Raw genomic sequence first — 21,864 nt, forward strand, 5'->3', positions numbered from 1 at the left:
CATATTTTATCATAAGTCCGCAACGCACTTGAGGCAAAATGAGGATACAAGCTATAACAATCCAAACATTTAAATAAATTTACAATTATCTACTATCTCGGTCCGAAAATAAGTGTTTAATTCTTTTTACAATTATTTACTATCTCGGTTCTAAAATAAATATCTTAACCTTAGTAAAACTCTAACTCTAGTACACTTTGACTATAAAAATAGTATTGTACTACTACTCCACGTGTCCTGCTGTCCACCATAACTACGTGAAAGACGTGTGCTGCACGTAGGCCCCACACGCCCTCGGTCAACAAGACCGACCGCATCCATCCGCGTGTCGCTGCGGGTGGACAAGAACCGGGTCCGGTCAGCGCCACTCCACGCTCACAAGTTGGCAGGTCACCACAGCTTAGCACGATGACACTTAGCCGGAGCTAGGGCACGCCGCGGCGGCGACGACGGTAGGGTCGGAGGGGCGGCGCGACAGGAGGGAGTATCGTCGATTGCTGCCAAGGAGGAGTCGCCAGCGGAGGGGTACAGGCGATGGGGTTTGACCAGAAGGAGTCGGCGCCGGCGCCGGCGGCGGAGGCGGCGGCGGCGGAGGAGGTGAAGTGGCTGAAGCACTACTCCTCGACGCAAAGCATACTGATCGTCGGCGACGGAGATCTCTCCTTCTCGCGGGCCCTCGCCATCGCATTCTGCTCCGCGGAGAACCTCGTCGCCACCTCCCTCGACTCCTATGGTCTGTTCATCTTCTTCTTCACAACCCCTGCGGGTTTGTTTCAGCTTCCTCTCGCGATGCAAACTCACATGTCCCTCCCTTGTTAAATGCTAGCACTAAATAGTAGGAGTAAGTAACACTAGTAAAGAAGCGCGGATGATGCTTTTTTGGCCTTAATTTGCGATTTCTAGATGGGAACTCGAGATTTAGGTATACAAGAACGGTGAATCATTGTGAACATTCATATTCAGCAAAAGGAATACCATCAGCCTACCTCATAGAAGTGCCCCTTTTTACCTTCATAAAGAACCCTTTTTATGTCAGCTTCTTTAGTAAAAGTTGCTGTCTTTCAGGAAGTATCCTATTTGCTCCATTTCTTTGTCTGCAGTTAGCTGCTGCTTAACTTAAAATCTCAAATTGATGATAATGTTTTTAGGATTTTGTGATCATTGTTGTTGGTATTTATCTATTTCATCTGTATTTATTGCGTGTAATCCTCTTGGCCAGAGGCTCTGACGCGGAAGTACAGCAAAGCAGAGTCCAATATATTTGTACTAAAAATGATGGGAGCCACAATTTTGCATGGTATTGATGCCAATACTATGAAGCTTCACAACGACCTGAAGATGAGACGCTTCGATCGGATTGTCTTTAATTTTCCTCATGCTGGGTTCAAAGGAAAAGAAGACCACATGGATGTGATCAAGTATGTGCACTCTCTTTGTTAGTTGCTGCTAGATTTTAAATAACTCGCTTGTCATGTGTATTGGTTGTACCATTAAATGTATCTTATGTCTCCTTATCTCAGAGTTAGTAGAGTATTCCTAAGGCACATAGCATGTTAATAGTTTTGCTGTATCACTGTCTTCTTTTAGAAAACCTGTAAGCAGATGCAAATGACATTGAATATAAATACTCCCTCGGTCCTATAATATAAGACGCTTTTTGACACTACACTAGTGTTAAAAAATGTCTTACATTATGAGACGGAGTAGTAGTATTTATGGGAGAAGTTGTTTCCTTTTTTGAATTTTGATTCTAGCCACAGTTGTCCACTACTGAACTTATTTTGAGCTCTCGATCGTCACATACTTCCATAATTGCAAACGAACTGTAGGAGCAGTTTGTTCAATTCTGTATATTTGCATCTACCCTTTGTGTAGCTCTTCATGGTAACTTTTGCTAGTTTCTATGTGCCCACTCTCTACGAATGGAAGACATTCTTACAACAGCACAAAATTCTTGTTGTAGCTTGCTTGTAGAGATTTTTTCCGTACTTATGAAAGAAGATGAATTGGTTTGACCATAAGTATCTTAACTTCTGTCTGACAGTGCCACTAAAGTAGTTAGCTGATGGTTTCTTATTTTATTTGGTCAACCCAATAACCTTTCATTCAAAATGTACTGTTATAAAGGTCTGTTGTGTTAGGGCCTTTTTTTTCTTAATTAACTTGATACTGACCTTCTGTGCTGATTGAACCTTTAGCGCGCACAAAAAGTTGGTGAGGGGGTTCCTTCACAATGCAAGCCACCTGATTCGCCCAAATGGTGAAATCCATGTTAGCCACAAGACAGGGAATCCATATGATAAATGGGATATTGAGGAATTAGCATTGGGATCTTCTCTTATTAAGGTTGATCAAGTTAGTTTCCGGATAGAGGATTACCCTGGGTACAACCAAAAGAGGGGAGATGGTGCGAATTGCGATGAACCTTTCGCTTTAGGTGCTTGCTGCACTTTCAAATTTTGTATCAGAGACTCGAAGAAACTGAAGAATGTGCACAGAAACATGATTTCGTCACATGGAAGCAGCACATTGTCTGAACCAATCAGCACAGTTCAGATAGCAAAAAAAGCTCATGAGCCTTACGGCCTCGGATTAGCTCAAAGGCATGAACCGTGTTTTCCTGTTCGCATCGGTGGCATGGTGGCTTCTCCTTCCTTTGATCAGCATGGGGCTAGCAACCCATTGTGCAGCATTGCAGGGTCATCGCCGAATGCTCTGCCGATCCTTGGTGGCAATCTCCCTGCGCCACCTCAGCAGCAGCCTTGGTACCAACACGGGCCCATTCTTCAGCTGCTATGGAGCGTCGGCTACTCACACTTTGCCTGGGAATACCTCGGGAGTATGCTCAGGGAGTATGAAGCGCAGAGGCAAATGATGCCCGGAGCAAGAGCAACCAATGTGAATTACTCTGTCTTGCTGGAACATCGCTTCAGGGAATCCATTGCGTGCGCGTTACTCCAGGAGTGGCTGCAGACGGCGGTTGTGTTGCAGGGTAGACGTTGAAGGATCGCGCGGAGGTATAAGTGTTTGTGTTGTAAGGATCACTAGATATTTCAAGATGTGCCGTGTCATCTCATATTTTTGCATATGTTCTCTTTGTGTCCAAGATCTACACGCAGGGCATTTTGTGTATTGGGAATGCTGTTTTCTCTACCTGTGCAGTGTAAAGATGTAACCCTGGACAAGAGTCTCACTTTGCAGTGTAACTGTCCTTTAAGAGTCTCAAGACTTGTTATCTCAATTATCACTGGTACCGCGCCTAAGATGTAACCGAATCAGGCAGTGATTGATGCTTGCAGAAATATTTGGTTCGAACCGGATCAATCTCTTTTTGGATCGAAGATCAAGGGATTTCTTCCCTGGTGACTGATTTTTAAAAACTGCTAAGATTATTTTTCAGTTTGATATATATTTGTTGAGTTTCGGGTCAACCATGTTGTATTTGGCCCTACTCTGATCTTGTTCATATCAGAACGACTATAAGGTACCCCTTGTGACGCCTCCCCAGGGTGTAAAACCTAGTGCCACTTGCAGCCCTACCAAGCCACTGCCTTCTCTTCTGCTGCCACCGCCGTTGTAGGCCGCAGTGGCAGCGGGCCCGGTGCCAAAGGAGCCGGGGTGCTGGACACGGCGGGATCCCCTTGGATCAGCTGGGGCGAGGCCAGTGGGGAGCGCGCGCAGCGGCCAGGGCGGCAATCCTGGTCATGCGGCGGCGGAGCTCACCCCCATGGTCGGTGAGAACCCGCGTTCTCTAGCGATGGTGGGTGCGGAGGCAGCCGTGGATCTGGATCACATCCAAATCGGCCATCGGCTTTGCCCAAGGGCCGCTGGCAACGGATGAGGGGTCGACGAGGGAGGCAGGCTTCCTGGCGGCGATCCGGTAGGTGCTGGTTCAAAGTGTCACAATTGCGGGTGAAAACCGTGTTGATTTGGTCATGGCAGACGATGGCGGCGTCTTGGGCGTCGTCTTCTTGTTGAAGACATCATCGGTTGCAATCGTCGTCACCTCGTTCCGACTTCTCCGAAAAACCCTAGGTCTAGGATTCTCAGATAGGACGATGACAGGGTCTTCATGGCTGCCCTCCCTCTTGGGGGCATCGTTTTGGAGCATGTGTCACCTGAAGGGGTGACGGCAACAGGTCTCGGCGGCATGGTGCAAACAGAGCATCGGTGATGAACACGTGTTGATGGACGCACGCACGTTGTGGTGTTGTCTGGCGTCGTAGACTCGTGTTGGCGTCGGCGACAGAATGGCCTCGCATGGTGAATGCACTGATCGCTCCTGAAAGGGGTACGACAGAAGATGACAGTGGCTGATTCTAGAGCGTGTGCAAGCAGTGCGGGAAGAAGGTCTGCTAGATTAATTTTGGTGCTCTCGGCTTGCCGGACGGGCGGCTTGTTGAGGCCACCGGATTAGATGGTGTGCGTTGATGTATCATTCATCAAGCTTACAAGTGTAGCTACTGTGATTGTTAGAAAGGTGGCTTTGAATTGATCTATCTACTATATTTGTTTTGTTGAATAACATAATAAAATGTTGTGCATTGCAGTTTGGTCCTACTGACTGCACGTTATCTGACACGGAGTGGTGGTCAATTCGGGTCAAGAAATGGTCAATGAAGACGAGAAGTCGCCCCCACCGTCCCATCCGACTCATCGAATCCACGAAAATGAAAGAAAAAAACTGCGCTAAGGAAACCTGAAAAGCTACTGACATGCGGGCCCCACAGAAGCCCCCTGCCCCTCTCCGCGTACACAGAAAGGAACCTCCGAGTCTCGCGCAAAGACTTGATACGAGAATCGCTTCACCGCCGCAGCGCTCCTCCATTGTCGCCGCCGCCGAAGAGGATACGAGGAGGCGCGCATGGCGTGGGCTTGGCTGGAGGGTGGAGCGCGACATTCCCCGGCTGTGCGGGTGGGGCTGTACTGGTCGACTCGGACCATCCTGCTCGTCGGCGAAGGGGACCTCTCCTTCGCCTTGTCTCTCGCCATCGGGTTCGGCTCCGGCGCCAACCTCGTCATCACTTCCGTCGACGACTACGGTTAGTTTCGCTCCTGTCGCTTGTATCTTTCTTCCTAGTGCGGATTGATTACATGAGCATTGTGCGCGCGGCGCGGGTGCACTCGTTAGACTTCACAGGGCATGGGGAAAGTTGTGTTGCGAAATTGCGATTACCTCGAATCGACTCATGTGGCAATTATTTTTGTCCTCGGCGTAACAACGGCTTAAATTTGTCTCTCTAAAATCCTTGCAAAACTATTTTGGGCAGGCACTCTGACGAAGAAGTACAGGGATGCAGCATCGAATTTGGCAAAGCTAGGGATGATGGGGGCAGTAATTTTGCTTGGAGTTGATGCAGGAAAGCTGGACTATCATCCTTATCTCAGGACGAGACAGTTTGATCGGATTGTTTTCAACTTCCCCCATGCTGGATTCAGCTTCGGGTGGAAAGAAGACGACGAGCGTCTCATCAAGTATGTGCATTGGCTTACTTTATTTATGTTTTTTCCCTTCTTTATTTATTGATGAATTGCAATGACATTGCTACTTAAGAGTATATACACCAATGATTCATCAGTGTACTTGTACAATAGGACAAAAATTTCAAAATTCATGGTACTATTACTTGTAAGTGAAACAACGCATGGAAAATGTTGTATATAAAAAGATCAAAAAGATGTATTGTTACACTGAAAACAATATTTATTTTTCCATTTTTGCGCTCAACACATTGTACAACAGTACAAGTCAATCTTGTACAATTGTGCGCATATATCCCTACATTATGTCACGACTGCCTTGAAATTTTGATTTGAATTTTCTTTTTTTTCAAAGTTGTACAAATACCCTTGATCATCGTAGATGTAGATACACGTAATATACTAAATTACCCATTGATAGTAGAAATGTACTAACTACTAAACAACCATCACATAACTGATATGTAAGTCTTCTCTCAGTAAATACAAGTACGATCTTACTAATAATTGAACATTTGCGATGTTCATTTAATGTCAAGCGGTCTCCTACACGGAAGTAAGAAATATATTTCTACTATACGAGATAGATGTGTTGCCACACGAGGAAGGATCCGGAATGATGATATACGAGATAGAGTTGGGGTAGCGCCAATTGAAAAAAACTTGTCCAACATCGTCTGAGATGGTTTGGGCATATTCAGCACAGGCCTCCAGGAGCTCCAGTGCACAGCGGACGGCTAAAGCGTGTGGAGAATGTCAAGAGAGGTCGGGGTATCACCAAAGAACTAGCTATGGATAGGGGTGCGTTGAAGCTTGCTATCCATGTGCAAGAGCCTGCTGCTGCTGCTGAACCTTTTAGGTTCTCATTTTGTAGTGTTCCCTATGCTCATGAATTTTTTTCTAACTTTTTTCCTTGAAACTTTGGAGTTGCAAAATCATTCCGAACTTGCTCATTGGTGTCGGTGATGCTATAAAATGAGAACTCACAAAAAAATATCAAAGGATATGATTAGTTGTGTTTCACTCTAAGAAGACGAGAGATATGTTATTTACTCTCGTCATTTTTCACAGTAGAAAAATAGTTATATTTTTTATGATATTTTTTCATGTCATCGTCCCATATATAGCATATGAGTTTATTTTTCATATCGTCTGAAGTCAGAAGTTCAACTGTACTATCCAAAAATGGGCTCGACTGGTCTGCCTTGTATAGTTTAAGTCATAGAATAGACAGCTTCGTACTTCTGGATTCAAGTCGAACCAAGCACGGTAGTTTTAGGAGTCAAAATGAAGTTTTCCCTAGAATAGTAATACCTTAAAAACAAGGGATCATGCTAAAGACGTTTCCAGACATGTGTCATAGTATTCTGGCTGGTGGGATTTTTAGTTTTTTACCATAAGAAGCTTCATTTCCCTGGTTTTGGTAAACATTTTGTATCTATGTTTGGTAAACAGAGGTTATAGTCTTATAGAGCATGTTTATTTTGTTTACTTGCAATTGCTTGTCACTAAAATCTTATTAACTAATAGCTACGAGCTCCAGGGAACACCAAAAGATAGTGAAGGCCTACTTCGAAAGCGCGAGCCGCCTCCTTCGCCCTGAGGGCGAAATCCATGTGAGCCACAAGACAAAAGACCCTTACTGCAAGTGGGACCTTCTAAGACTTGCCACGGATTCTGATCTTCATCTGGTCGGTCAAGCCTACTTCTGGAAAGAGGACTGTCCTGGCTACAACAACAAGAGAGGAGATGGCAAGGACTGCGACCAACCTTTCATGCTTGGGGAATGCAGCACGTTCGTGTTCAGTAAGTTGTATCCGATGAAGATTGAAAGGTCAGTGCATATGTTTGGCTCGACGCCACTGCCATCCATTGAGAATGGTGGAGTATATCCTAACAGCTCGGTGGTTTCTGGTGGTTGTAGGCCTTTCCATTCACTTCCACCTGCTCCAGTATATGGCATGCCGCCAGGCTCAGGATTCACACCCTGATGCTGTTGCTCAACAAGGTATTATTATGTTTTAGTTAACCATGGATGGTACCGTGATTTTCCTTCTATCGTTGTTGATTTCCCTTGTATGTGCGTCTTAACTGAACCAACTTACAACACCATGTTGATTATTTGTTCCCCAGTGGAGTGGACTAATGTTATTTCTTACATATTCTAGGATGTGATGTGCTTCCCAGCAGATTGATGTTTCCTTTTCCGTTAATGTTCCAGGGTATGTTCCCCAGCAGAGTAGCACATGGCAGGTATCATACATCAGGACCAATTTTCGCATCAGAAAATGCTGATACGGATGTTTGGTAGACATCCCTACTGAAGAGTGAAGATACTCTCGCTTGAAGTTTGAACGGCCGCTGGAAGATTCTTCTCTGGGAAAGTTTGATGGTGCCAGGATTTAGTTTGCCTTTGATAAAATAGCACGCGTGGTGCCATTGACATATGGCGACCCCACATATCATTGACATAATGCGGGGCGTTTTATCAAAGGCAAAGTAAAACGTGGCATTTTTATCAAATCTCCATACGACGTCATTTTTGTTGGCAACAGGCAAACATTGATTGCAACCAACGTTGTTTCCTCTAAATCTGGTCGTAGACTCACGAACAGTCAAATTCTCTATTTTTAGCAGCTCGGTGGTTATACTTTTCATGTAATGGGCTTAAATTGTGAATCAGGCACTTTGCAAGCACTACTTGCGTCTCTATCTTATTTTCAGTTTATGTTTTCATTTATCCTTTTGCATGTGGTTTTGCAAGGATTGTTTTCTTTTGTCAGGGATCATTTTGAACAATGGCTCACTTGTCTTGAGATTTTTCTTGAAAATGTTTGTTTTGTGATGGCAACCGATGGTCCATGCGCTATGCGCTCACGGTGAGGGATGCTGGAGTTCCCTGCCGGTGTTCCGGCGTCTGTGTGCGCCTTCATGGCGCGGCTTCGCACGGATTTGGATTGGCGCGACTGCCAGTGAAAACCATGCCGATTTCGGTCATGGCAAACTATGATGGCGTCTTAGGCGCGGCTGTGTGTGCCTCCATGGCGTGGCTTCGCACGGATCCAGCCAGCTACTTGTTCCGAGTGGCGCGACTGCTGGTGAAAATCGTGCGGATTTCGGTCATGGCGAACGATGACGGCATCTTAGGCGTTGTTTCCTTGTCGAAGGCTTCGGCGTCGCAATTGTCGTTACCTCACTCTAGCCGTTCACAAACTTTAGATGGGTCTCCCGGATCGGGTTATGACGGCGTCTTCGTCGTTGCAATCATCATCACCTGACTCTGGTTGTTCCGGAGCAAAACCTAGATCTAGGTCTCCTGAATGGGATGATGACGGTGTCTTCGGACTGCTCGTGCCCGTGCCTGACGTGGAGGCCTTTGTGGCGCCTCCACCCCCCGCGCCCAGCATGCAACACATGTACCAATGGATGACCACCGTGCTCGTCTATGTCCCATGCCCGCCTGTTTGGGTGGGCGTGACGGAGGAGGATGAACGTCGGCATGTCCTGAAGTGGGAGGCGTGGGCGCTGGCTAGGGAGCAGCAGAGGCGGAGTGACTGATGCAGGTGGAGCACGACGAGAAGCGCGCGGGGTTGTGGAGTAGCTAGGCAGCACGTGTGCGGCAGCCTGATGCGGCCCAACAAGCGGCGGCTCTGGCTGCCTACCAGAAAGCTTTTCCCTCGGCGCAGACGCGGGAGTATGTCGACCTTACCAACGAGGACGAGGACACCTCCATGCGCCCTAGATCAGCCGGCCGCCACAGCTTTTTCTTTTATGTTTTTATTTTCATTTGTTATTAATGTAAGTGGACTTTAGGCGTGTTTGAAGTATTAAGTTTGTACTGTATATTTTAGATTTTTATTTGGATTTTTTTGTTTTCTGTCCATAAATTTGGGATGCGTCCACCCTGTTGGACGCGCCAAACACCGCTCGGCTAATCAATGGACAAAAATCGTGTCCCTTGGGTCGGTACGTCGGAGTTGCCGCCGCTCTGTATCTTCACTGGTCCTTCAAAAGCATGCTTGCTCCGTTCCCAGGATGGATTCCCCTCTTGTTTGCTAGCGATCGGACGCGCCCGCGCCTGGGTCAACTGCTTGCTGCTGCCGGTTGCAGGTTTGCGTCATCATATGCATCCGTCCATCTCGCGTAGTTGCCGGCTTTTTTCAGCAGTACAGCATTCGCAGCACAAGCGATGGGGGAGAAGGAGAGAGAGGAGACTCTAGCTGCTTGATGTGACACGAGAGACGTTGCGTTGACGAATGGGCATGCTCGAGTGGTTGGGCAGGTATCGCCTCGGTTCATGTGCGTCCTTGACCCGTTATTTTATGTGATCTTTATTGCTCATGACGTGACATTCCATCACGGATCACTGTGTATATCTACTTGTGCACACTATCCAAAGCCTGTGGCCTGTGCTATGGAGTACGGAGTTTTACTTGACCTCGAAGTCTCGAACTCGCGTGTCACAGTTTTTCTTGACCCTAACCTACGGTTGACAAAATTACTGTTCTGACCCTTAAGGCAAACTAAATCCCGATTTGACCTCGTTCCGAAATTTTTTTCGTTTCTGACCTTTTTCGGTGACGCCAAGGTCCCTGGCGTCTGGGTTACGAAGCAGACGCCAGGGTCCCTGGCGTCTGGCCCCTGGCCGCACTGCCCGCCTGCCCGTTGACCTGCTGACGTGGCAAAGGGGCCAGACGCCAGGGACCGTGGCGTCTGGCCCCGGTAAGTGGATAACCCCACCGGGAGAGTGTGTGGGTCCCACCCCACACACTTTCCCCAATCCAGCCCGAGCTTGAAGAAGAGCTGCTGCCTCCCCACTCTCTCTCACCCCTCAAGCTCCCCCCTCAAATCCTCTCCAAAAGGTACATCCCTTAGGTGGATCTTTCCATCACTTTGTTGCTCTTGTTAATCTCTCCCAAATCATCCAATTATTTTTTGTTAAGTCTTGTCCTTTTGGTTGCATTTTATACATGTTGGTGGAACCCTAGTTCATGTTTTCTCCCCCTTATGTTAGTGTGAATGGCTTGGTTAACTTTGATAATATAGTGCTATGCATGGTGTGTAGTAGGAATATATGTTCGTTGAGTAGAAAGATTGGGGGTTAGGGTTAGTTAGTGATTAGGGTTAACTTTGCTTAGTGTGTTAATTAGTGATTAGTGATACTTTTGTGGACATCGCCAATAATTTAGTGTTGATATGATTTGTATATAATAAGATGTATTTGGATAAACACCAATTCTCATTGAGGTCTTAAATGCATTCATGTAATTTTTAGATGGAGAGACTTGTTGATGTTCATTACATTGACAAGGAGGCATTCTTGAGTAACAAATGCCGACACGGGTGAGGAACCATTGGTTTTTGATACAAGCCCTAGCTATGAGGATGTTGTTGCAAAAGTGAGACAAGTCTTGAAGTGGATGGACACCAATGTTGATGTTAAGTTAATAGGAAGGTATGATGTTGGAGTTGGAGCCAAATCTCGCTTGAAAAGTATGCCTATCACCTCGGATTTGCATTGGGATGTATACAAGGAAAAAGTATCCCAATCGGAAGACAAGTCACTTGAATTGTTTGCCACCACTGAATCTCCTCGGTTTACCTTTGATTTGAACCGGCATGTCTCTTCCCCAATGGATGACATGAGCGAGAGGACAATGGTGCCACTTGTTGAGCATAGGGTTGTGGTTGATGCCCCCAATGTTTATCCCCCACCATGTCCCCGTGTACCAACTATCAAAGCAAATGAGGTTGAGTTGTATGCCCCCAATGCTTCTAGCCAACCACCAACTAGCCAAGCAAATGAGGTTGAGTTGTATGCCCCCAATGCTTCTAGCCAACCACCAACTAGCCAAGCAAATGAAGTTGAGGTGATTGCTAGTGACGGAGTAATTCAAGAGGATGAAGATGCTTATGATGACGACGAAGAGCAAGAGGAAGGGTTTCATGGCAATGATGTTGGTGACTTGGATGTGTACATAGCGCAAAAGGACATGGATCGTGACTTGCCTTTTAGGCGTCAATATGCGTATGACTCGGATGACGAGGGTCCAGTTGAACAGTTGGACGAGGATGGATTCACAAAGGAGGAGAACCAAATCCACTTTGAGCTGACGGGCTTACAAAAAAGAACTCACTTATTTAAAGATCCCGGCCTTGCCCATAAAGCTGTTGTTGATGGTGGAATGAGAATGACGGCGATTGAGCCAACACCATGCCCGGATCCAGGAGAACCAAGGGTGGAGAATGAGGACGAGAATGCTTATTTGAAGAAAGGATTGAAGTTTCTGAGCTTGCCTATGCTGAAGTTTTGGTTGGCTGACTATGCCATTCGAAACCATAGGCCAATTTATGTTGAGCACTCCGACATGAAATTGCGTTACACCGTGGTGTGTGAGCAAAAGGAATGCACATGGAAGGTTCGTGCAAGAAAGCTTAAAGAAACCGAAGAATGGGTGTTAACAAGTTGTGATACCACTCATAGATGCAAACCGCCATCGAAACGACTTAGAAAGACACACCGTCAACTCACATCTGAGTATCTTGGATACAAATGGATGAAAGACATAGCCTTTGATCCCACTGTGAAAGTGAGGTTTCTCATGCGGACGGTGAAAAAACAATTTGGTTATGAAGTCAAGTATGGGAAGGCATGGAAGGCAAAGGCAAATGCTATTAGGATGTTGTACGGTGGTTATGAAGAAGCATACAACCAGCTCCCAAGGTTGTTGGCCGCCATTGCACATAGGAACCTGGGCATGTTTCATGTGGTCGAGGATCACGAGGGAGTGTTCCACCGTGCCTTCTGGAGTTATGGACAATGTGTGGAGGCGTTTCAGCATTGTCGTCCGGTCTTGTCTATAGATGGCACGTTCTTGACCGGTAGATATAAGGGCACACTAATGGTAGCAATGGCGCACTCATCAAACGACAACGTGTTGCCATGTGCATTTTCTTTGGTGCCTTCCGAGCACCAAGACAACTGGGAGTGGTTCATGGGTCATGTTAGGCACAACGTGATTGGGGCTAGGGAGGTATGCATCATATCGGACCGACATCATGGCATACTCAAGGCAATGGACATTGTTATTCCAGGATTTCCAAAGCTTCACCACAGATGGTGCATGAGGCATTTCGTGGCCAACTTTTACCGGGCATGTAAGAGCAAGGAGCTCAGCAAAGACCTTACCCATGTATGTGTGGCCTTCACCACCCAAGGTTTCGATGCTCGGTACAACAAACTCTTTGCAGCGGTGAACGAAGGGGGAAAAGACTTCTTAACTAGGAATTTAAGTGAGAAGCACAAGTGGGCACGCGCTCATGACGATGGTGGTTGGCGATATGGCGACATGACGAGCAATCTCGTAGAATGTTTCAACAATGTGTTGAAGGGTGCTCGTGCTTTGCCGGTGACTGCAATAGTGGAGTACACCTTCTTCAAGCTTAATGAGTACTTTCAGAGGCATTCTGAAGAGACTGCAAAATGGATAGGTGAAAAAAAGGATTATCCGGAAAAGGTTGATGAATGATTGCAGTTACAAGCAAGCAAGTCTTCACGGCAACAAGTTATCGTATTCGATAGACTTGAAATGATCTATCAAATTGATGAGCCAGGTGGCACAACACGAGATGGTAGACAATATGGTGGTGCTGCATTTGAGGTGAAACTGAAGACTCGGTGGTGCCAGTGCGAGAGGCCTAGTAAGTATCATTGGCCATGCTCGCATTTGATAACGGCGGCGAAGGCGAGAAACATACATGTTAATGATGGAAAAACCGTGAGGATGCAAGAGTTCCATGTGGAAGCTACTAGGTTGACATGGGCGCCAAGATTTCACCCTTTCTTGGACCAATCACAGTGGCCTGAGTACCATGGCCCTCATATTAGGCCAGACCCTCTTCTGAAGGTGGAGACGAAGGGTAGAAGGAGAACTAAGAGGTTCAGGGGTGATATGGATGACCTGGCTGGATACACTGGCATGAAACAATTTGGTAGCGGTCATTTCATGGAGGCTCCTGACATTATCAACTGTGGGGTGTGCGGTGAAGGGGGACACAATGAGCGGACATGCAAAAAAAAGAAAACCAAAAAAAGAAAAACAAGTCGTGGAGGCGGCACCGATGGTGAAAGAGGTGGAAGAGGTGACGGTGGTGGTGGTCGAGGAAGAACGAGCGTCAGAGGTGGTAGTGGTGGTCGTAGAGGGAGCACAAGTGCTAGAGGTGCTAGTGTTCGTAGAGGGAGCACAAGTGCTAGAGGTGGTGGTCGAGCTAGCACAAGTGCTAGAGGTGGTGGTCGAGCAGCCACAAGTGCTAGAGGTGGTCGTGGTCGAAGAGGAAGCACAAGTGCTAGAGGTGGTCGTAGAGGAATGGTTGATAATGGATCGGACTTCGGTTATTTGTTTAATCCAGATGGTTGATCTAATAATAATGGTATATTATTTGTTCATACAATTCCTAGCATTTATGCATTTGCTCTCTTAATGTCTTGTGCTAACAATTGTTCTTTTTGTAGGCATGGCTTCATCCGGTTCCAGGACGAGGCCACCGTGCGCGGACCAAGAGGACATGCCGAAGACGTGGTTGGAGGCCAGTTTGGACAAGAAGAAGGAGAAGGATGTGCCCACACCACCATGTTGGTGTGGTGATGTTTGCAAGCTGAAGGTGTCCACTGACCGCAACAAGTCATGGACAGAAGGTAGAAGGTTTTTCGTGTGTCCCAACTATGCACATGATCGTCGAAGGCCAACTAACGCATATGACATACCACTGGTATGTTAGGTGTACATATAAAAAACATCAACAAGTTGTCACTCATATGTCTAACAAAATCATGGTTTATATGTAGTCCCCTCCTCCACTTTGCAAGTACTTCACTTGGATAGATCACGAGGTACCAAAAGATATCCAAGAGGACCAACGTGCAGATTGGTTACGGAGGCAGCGCCTATTCGAGGAGTCCTATGCACGGGGATTGGAGCGGGAGCGTCGTGAGAAGGAGGCTCGTGAGCGCAAGAAGCGTGAGCAAGAGAGGGCACGCAAAGAGAAGGCGGCTCGTCAAGAAGAGAGGGCAAGCAAACTTGCAAGGGCTCGCGATGCACGAGAGGAGGACGAGGCACGTGACAAGAAGGGAAAGTGGCCCCGGACTACTCAGTAGACAAATGGAAAGGCACCGGCGTCGATGATGAACTGTCGAGACTTTGTTTAATGTATGAACTTATTATTCGAGACCTTGTGTGGTCATGAACTATTTCTGTCATTCGAGACTATTTGAGATTATGTGCAAACTATGTTCGTCATTCGAGACTAGTTGTTATGCTTTGTTCATATTTTTGGTTGAGAGTAGCATGCTTTGTTCATATTTAACAGTGTTTGCTAGTTGTTGCTAAGCAAAAACTTTAACAAGCTGTGTGCAAAAACACCAGGCCCACACCCAGACGCCAGGGTGCATGGCGTCTGCCTCCCAGATCCAGACGCCAGGGTCCCTGGCGTCTGGCTTGCTTTGCTCACGCAGGTGACCAGACAGGCCGTCTGGTGTGTCTGATGGACACCCAGACGCCAAGGTCCCTGGCGTCTGCCTCCCAGATCCAGACGCCAGGAACCCTGGCGTCTGGCGTGCTTTGCTCACGCAGGTGACCAGACAGGCCATCTGGTGTGTCTGATGGACACCCAGACGCCAGGAACCCTGGCGTCTGGCGTGCTTTGCTCACGCAGGTGACCAGACAGGCCGTCTGGTGTGTCTGATGGACACCCAGACGCCAAGGTCCCTGGCGTCTGCCTCCCAGATCCAGACGCCAGGAACCCTGGCGTCTGGCGTGCTTTGCCCACGCAGGTGACCAGACAGGCCGTCTGGTGTGTCTGATGGACACCCAGACGCCAAGGACCCTGGCGTCTGGTGTTCTGAAAGCATTCTTGTCTAATGGATAAGATTCGAGTGGATAAGATTTTGGGCCCACCTCTACCCCTCTCATCCATTCATCTCCACCTCTACCCCTCTCATTTCACTCATATCCACCCACTCTCACCTCTAGCCCTGCCAACGTCACTCCCTCGTCCAGCACCCTAACCCCCCCCCTCAGATCTCTCACAAATCGGTCCGGTTTCACCGTTGGATCTTCAGGATTTCGAGACTAGAAGGTAAATCAACTCCACCCCCATTTTTTGGTTGGTTTAATTTATCATACTTTTGTGAAAACCCTAGTTTGTTTTCCTCGTGGTTTAATGTATCATAGGTTAGCTACTAAGAGATTTGTGTGCTGTAGATGGCTAACGAAACTCAGTGGGTGCTTAGCCCTGTTGTTCATGTGCATGGCTTGTCTCCATGTATTGTGCAAGTTAGTCAAGTGGACCTCACTTTCGATTGGTTGAAGACTAAATTCATGTTGAAGCAAGGGTTGAAGGAAGATGATTTTGTGTACTACGTCAGCAGGAGGAAGTCAGATGGCCCCGGGGAAAGAAAATTGGTTGACATAACTGATGATGACAAGATTCAAGAAATGCTGGAAGAATGGAAATGGAAAAGGGTTGTTGACTTGCATTGCTACAGGAAACCGAGTTATATGTGATGTTCATGTCGTTTCAACCATCGTGGTCATGAACTACTTATGTCATTCGAGACTATTTGTGTAATTTGAACTATGTTTGTAATTTGCTATGTCATTCGAGACATTGTATCGTAGACCATCGTGGTCATGAACTAAGTTTGTAATTTGAACTATGTTTGTCATTTGTCAACTATAGTGTTATGAAAAGACTATGCAATGCTTATGTATGTATGTTATTCGAAACTACAAGTGAAAAGACAAAACTACAAGTGAAAAAGCAAGTATTGTCTGCACCAGGACCAGACGCCAAGGACCCTGGCGTCTGGCTCCCCTGCTTTACCCTGTTTCTGGTGTCAGTAGACTGCCAGACGCCAAGGACCCTGGCGTTTGGTCGCCTGACTTACAGCCAGACGCCAAGGACCCTGGCGTCTGGTCCCCTGACTTACAGCCAGACGCCAAGGACCCTGGCGTCTGGCTCCCTGTGCATATAGATGACTAAGTACAGATTTCATCATTCATGTCAAACATTCATATAAATGACTAAATCACAGGAAACAACAATTAACATAAATCACATCATTCATGTCAAACATTCATAGCAACTTCACGAATCCGGTACAACTTAATTCGAACGGCAACAAGTTCATGGAAAGAAACGACAACAAGTTCATGGAAAGAGACTACACCAGGTTCGTCGAAACAAACTAGAACAAGCTCATTGAAACAAACTACAACAAGCTCACTTCTTCCTTCCTCTCTTCACGATATCTGCAAGTGTATGCTCCTCCTCTTCGCTAGCCTCATGCTCCTCCTCTTCGCTAGCCTCCTCCGCCTCTGCATCAATGTTCGACTTATATCTTTGCATTCCCGCAGGCATAAATTGATGAGGATACTCCGGACTATGGAATTGAGTGTTCCATATCTTCTTTCTACCTTTCTGGCCCGGTGTCTTAGCTATTGCTTTGCCTTTTCTAGAGCGGGCATTGCCTTGTGTCGGTTGTGTAACCTGTGATGGTTGTGGAGCATCAACATCATACTCATGATCCTCTTGATGTGTTGCATCATACTCATGCTCATCATGATGTGTTGGCTCCTCTTGATGTGCTGGCTCCTCTTCATTGACCTCCTCCTCTATGTCCTCTTCGTTCTGGACATAACGCCGTTTATTAGCTCTGGCGGCGCGGCTACCTGGTGCATACACGTCACTGGACTTAGCACCATGGCAAGAAAGCATAGCTGCCATCTTATGGAACCGCTTCTTGAACTTCTGCGACAACATAAAATATGCTATGATATGAGATGCAAATAACTAATCCGCGAAAAAAACTTTTATAATATATTGCGACTAACCTCCATCGTGCTCCTAAGAGTCCTCTCAGATAATGCACCACCAGGTGGATGACTCAGTGCAACATTGGCATCGTTGACGCACAGAAGCAACTCTCTGCCCTGCAATTCATGAGCACACCAAACTTATGTATTTGAAAGAAAGACAACATGATGCAAGTATGTTAGAATAGGTCAAACAGACTACCATTTCGTCATGCATCGGTGCATAGTCAACATGAGCCCCTCTGGTGTCTCTCACAGCCGTGTTGAAGGTATGATAACCTTCTGCAGTCTCCGGGTCTTCAGACACCAACTCCGACCACTCCTCGTGAGTCCAACCTGGCTTTAGCTTTAACCGGTAACGATCCGCATACCACACTTGATACTTCTGATATGCTGACTGATTGTGAGGTCTATTCTCTGATTGCACTAACGTGTCTCTTTGATTCCAAATTTCTATCCACGCACGGTGTTTGTTTGCCCAATCCGATATATCCTGATTGTTCCTTCGATCGAACCTACAAATGATGCACGGGACAAAGCATTAGCAAACACTGACTTATTCAATGCTCTACTACATACTCAAGGCATGCTTGCTTACCGATGCAGAGATAGCATTTCCTCCTTGCTCTCCTCAATTGGAATACCTTGTCTTTTTCCAAATTGTCTTGCCACACGGTCTACAAAGTGCCACTCGACTGCGAAGAAGCATATCATTGGGCACCTCGCCCGCCAAAGATGGCTATCACGCGTGCACATCTCATTAAGATCAAAGTCACGATCTTCCACATAAGGCAACCAATGTACCTGCAAAACAAAGAGATACATTGTTAGCTACATACATAAGTTTCATTCTTGACTAAATTTTATCTCATCGAACTTCTCATAACCTGCTCAGTAGTCAAGGTGTCCAGCTCGTTCATATAGCACTTGTATCGCACATGCGAGCTTCCTGTGTACACTGTCACTTGTTCCCAATAGTAAGCAAGCGTAGGGCGCCGATATGGATCATCATCATGCAACCCGTCATGATTACCCCGTGGGTTTGCCATGAGGGGGTTCTTCAAATCGGGCCGTCCAACCGGGATCCGCTCCCACATCCACACGGATAGGCTCCAAACAAACCCAGACAATGAGGATGTACCTCCCTTCCTCCGACACGCCAAGTCAAGCTGCAATCAAACAAACATGTTAGATATGGAGGCGCATGACAAATGCAAAATAATTGGTTGCAAATATCTCTTACCCGACGATACAAGTATGCTAGTGCGGCCGAACCCCAGCTATACTGGGTATCCCAGTTATTAAGTGGCTCCAAGAACATCCAGAGGGCTGAGTTCCCAGTTGCATCTGAGAAGACTACCTTGGTTAGTACATACCAAAGATAGGCCCGCGCGTACTGCTGCACAACCACGTCATTGGCATCCTGAGGGCACGGGTTGGTGTTTCCTCTGACCAGTTTTAGCCAAGAATGCCTCACTTTCGCTGTATCGGCCTTGCCTTCCTGAGGGCCCTCGGGCTGAACGCCAATTAAATCGGCAGTCCGTTCTCGCCAATTACCCACGCTGACACGACCGGTAACAGCTTGTCCATTGATAGGAAGGCCGCTTATCATAGCCATGTCCTGTAGGGTCATCGTCATCTCCCCACATGGAAGGTGGAAGGAGTGAGTCTCCGGCCTCCAACGATCCACAAGTGCGGTCAGCGCCGCGTGGTTCACCGGCGGAGCGCGTCGCTTAAACTGCAACACGAATGGGAGAAGACCCAATCTCCGAATGTAAGGCTCATACCGCGGGTCGTAATCAAAGTCATCAGCGGAATGACCCCTCATGCGCATAGCAACTACAACCTGCAAATAAAGTGATGTTTTAATAATCAATACAAGAACACAAATGAGAAACAACGAAAATTGACCCAGTCTTGCTTCTTACCTGTCCATTTTCAATGGCACGAGCACGATGCTCCTTATCCCACTCATCGATTAATCCGTCATACCAAGGTCCATCACCATCCGCCATCCTACAAAAAAAATTCACAAACATCTATGAATACAAGAACAATATCAAACAATTTCCTTCTCCAAGTTTATTCCATATGAAAACACCATTCTTCTCAAACATAACCACATCATTTCTTTCTTCTACATATGCACACATATCATCTAGAGTACCAAATTTCACCATCAAATATATTTCATTATCATCATCCGCCATTCTATTGAACAAATCATGTCACACACAATAAGAAAATTTCATCATCTCTTTTGCATAATTTTTTTTGCCAACAATAGTATGCCAACAATAGGATTATCTACACATACACACATCATCTATCAAACCAAATATAGTATGCCAAAGTCTATTTTACATACACAAATCATATATTCATCACCCCTCTTAATTCAAAAAAAAATCCTATGGACAACATATACACAAAACCGAATTGATTTTACCTACATGTTCAACTACACATCATCTACTGCATACCTAATCATCTATCAACTACACAAAATTTTCTAAAAATAAGAAACCATCTACTCATCTAACATCACCTAGTGTTGAATAATGCATCCAACCAAAGAGGGGAAAACAAAAAAAAATTGGAGGGAATGGGGGAGAATACCTCAAAGAAGCTTGGGGGGGTCCGATCTGTGAGTTTGAGGGGTTGATGGAGTAGATCAAGGGGGGTGGTGGTGGGAGGGAGAGAAGGGGCGAAGAACAGAGCCCTCTGTTCGTCGTGCGCCGCCAGGAGAAAGATGGGGATGGGTGGGCTGGCCCGCGCGGTTATCCACTTACCGGGGCCAGACGCCAGGGACCCTGGCGTCTGGCCCCTTTGCCACGTCAGCAGGTCAACGGGCAGGCAGGCAGTGCGGGCCAGGGGCCAGACGCCAGGGACCGTGGCGTCTGCTTCGTAACCCAGACGCCAGGGACCTTGGCGTCACCGAAAAAGGTCAGAAACGAAAAAAAATTTAGAACGAGGTCAAATCGGGATTTAGTTTGCCTTAAGGGTCAGAACAGTAATTTTGACGACTATGATAATTTACAAATGCGGGCTCTTAATCTCTTATACATACACATATGCTCATCTTAGCAACACACGCACACACCCTAGAACCTCCAAGAGAATGGCACGGCACATCATCTTGAGATCGACAAAGTCGTCACAAACGACTTTGTAGTCAATGAAAACGTTTCCTCCTATTGAACACATCTCGGCAGAAGGCCTGAACTAAATCCAGATAAATGCGAGCATCAATATCAAGTCTAGAATATAAATCACCATCCAACCACAGGTTGGTTCACGCTGTGGCTAGAATTTTGTTAAAGCATGTTTTACTCCCTCTGATGCACAAATATAAGATATGTTTTGGATATTTCAACTTAGACTACATACAAAGAAAAATGAGTGGACAAACAGACTAAAATGTGTCTAATTATATCCGGTTCAGAAAAAGGTTTAAACATCTTATATTTGTGATGGAGTGGTTTTCCACTGCAGCTGCGGCTTGAATTCAACTTATGTTCTAATTGTTCCTTTAGCTGCCAATAGATGCTCATTTGGCCTTTCTTAAGCTGCTCATGAGTTGCTTGATGCTAGATCGATCGATGCATTTGGACAAAGTTCTCAAACGTGACTGGATTTTGAGCTGGAACTTGGATAAGATCATCTACGTACTCAAATTGCAGACCTCTGGCAGTTTCTTACCCTCATCATCTATAATCATGTTGTGCATGATGACACAAGTTGTCACCATCTTCCACAAGGTATCTGGATCCCATATTTTTATAGATCCTCAAACAACTACAAAACAGACTTTGAACACTTCAAATGCCCTCTTTACATCCTTTCTAGCTCCTTCTTGTTTTGAGCAGAGTGGACTCCTTTCTAACCAAATGGCTCATAGATTGTCTTGACGAAGGTCGCCCACAGAGAATAGATACCATCAATCGGATAGTAGTCCATGTTGTAGTCAATCATTCATAATATAGTTGCACGAAAGAGCTTGTCCTTCAAATCAACCTAACAAACAATGAAGACCGCTCCGGCACATTGATGTCATTGCAAGACATGAACGTGTCAAAGAAAGCGTGCAAAATCCAAAGGCCATGTGATGCACCTGCTTTAAAAATGATGATGACCTTTTTAACACGGCCCTGATATTGCCCATGTAGAGCTTATGGGCAGTTCCTCCATGCATCTCCAGTGCATGCAATTAAGGCATCCATGCATACCGGCCACCCTCTTGCTTCGGACATCGCCGCGAGCCTTACTGTGTCTGTGATAGTTGGTTCTACCAAGTACTATCGTCCAACACCTTTAGTGCTACAATAACAAACCTCATGATGGCAACTATGCATGTACTTTCAGACATCAGAGGTACTCGTTCCACGAATCGGCGGTTGTTGTTGGGGAACGTAGTAATTTAAAAAAAATCCTACGCACACGCAAGATCATGGTGATGCATAGCAACGAGAGGGGAGAGTGTTGTCCACGTACCCTCGTAGACCGAAAG

The 21,864-nt window shown here is 46.4% G+C and overlaps 2 protein-coding genes and 1 long non-coding RNA gene across 3 annotated transcripts; 2 read left to right on the plus strand and 1 right to left on the minus strand.

Moving 5' to 3' along the window:
• The first annotated feature begins 348 nt into the window (after positions 1-348).
• LOC123116345 (heavy metal-associated isoprenylated plant protein 41) lies at positions 349-3,530 on the plus strand. The gene is made up of 3 exons (XM_044537312.1): positions 349-733; positions 1,220-1,418; positions 2,199-3,530. The coding sequence occupies exons 1-3, from the start codon at positions 535-537 to the stop codon at positions 3,001-3,003; spliced, it is 1,203 nt and encodes a 400-aa protein (XP_044393247.1). The 5' UTR covers positions 349-534; the 3' UTR covers positions 3,004-3,530.
• Positions 3,531-4,765: 1,235 nt separating this feature from the next.
• On the plus strand, positions 4,766-8,119 carry LOC123116346 (heavy metal-associated isoprenylated plant protein 41-like). The gene is made up of 5 exons (XM_044537313.1): positions 4,766-5,042; positions 5,271-5,475; positions 7,025-7,315; positions 7,406-7,489; positions 7,703-8,119. The coding sequence occupies exons 1-4, from the start codon at positions 4,865-4,867 to the stop codon at positions 7,470-7,472; spliced, it is 741 nt and encodes a 246-aa protein (XP_044393248.1). The 5' UTR covers positions 4,766-4,864; the 3' UTR covers positions 7,473-7,489; positions 7,703-8,119.
• Positions 8,120-17,243: 9,124 nt separating this feature from the next.
• LOC123116347 (uncharacterized) lies at positions 17,244-17,684 on the minus strand. The gene is made up of 3 exons (XR_006457039.1): positions 17,557-17,684; positions 17,373-17,471; positions 17,244-17,289 (listed from the first exon to the last, which is right to left on the minus strand). It is a non-coding gene; the product is annotated as an uncharacterized lncRNA (long non-coding RNA).
• Positions 17,685-21,864: the final 4,180 nt, after the last annotated feature.

This window comes from Triticum aestivum, chromosome 5B (genome assembly GCF_018294505.1).
Source record: "Triticum aestivum cultivar Chinese Spring chromosome 5B, IWGSC CS RefSeq v2.1, whole genome shotgun sequence".
Lineage (NCBI taxonomy): Eukaryota > Viridiplantae > Streptophyta > Magnoliopsida > Poales > Poaceae > Triticum > Triticum aestivum.

Excerpts from the sequence above, each read along its gene's own strand:
- LOC123116346 (XM_044537313.1), top strand. The coding sequence starts at position 4,865 with ATGGCGTGGGCTTGGCTGGAGGGTGGAGCGCGACATTCCCCGGCTGTG. Across the intron at positions 5,043-5,270 it reads CACTTCCGTCGACGACTACG|GCACTCTGACGAAGAAGTAC; the intron begins GTTAGTTTCGCT and ends TATTTTGGGCAG. Across the intron at positions 7,316-7,405 it reads TATCCGATGAAGATTGAAAG|GCCTTTCCATTCACTTCCAC; the intron begins GTCAGTGCATAT and ends TGGTGGTTGTAG.
- LOC123116345 (XM_044537312.1), top strand. The coding sequence starts at position 535 with ATGGGGTTTGACCAGAAGGAGTCGGCGCCGGCGCCGGCGGCGGAGGCG. Across the intron at positions 734-1,219 it reads CACCTCCCTCGACTCCTATG|AGGCTCTGACGCGGAAGTAC; the intron begins GTCTGTTCATCT and ends CCTCTTGGCCAG. Across the intron at positions 1,419-2,198 it reads GACCACATGGATGTGATCAA|CGCGCACAAAAAGTTGGTGA; the intron begins GTATGTGCACTC and ends TTGAACCTTTAG.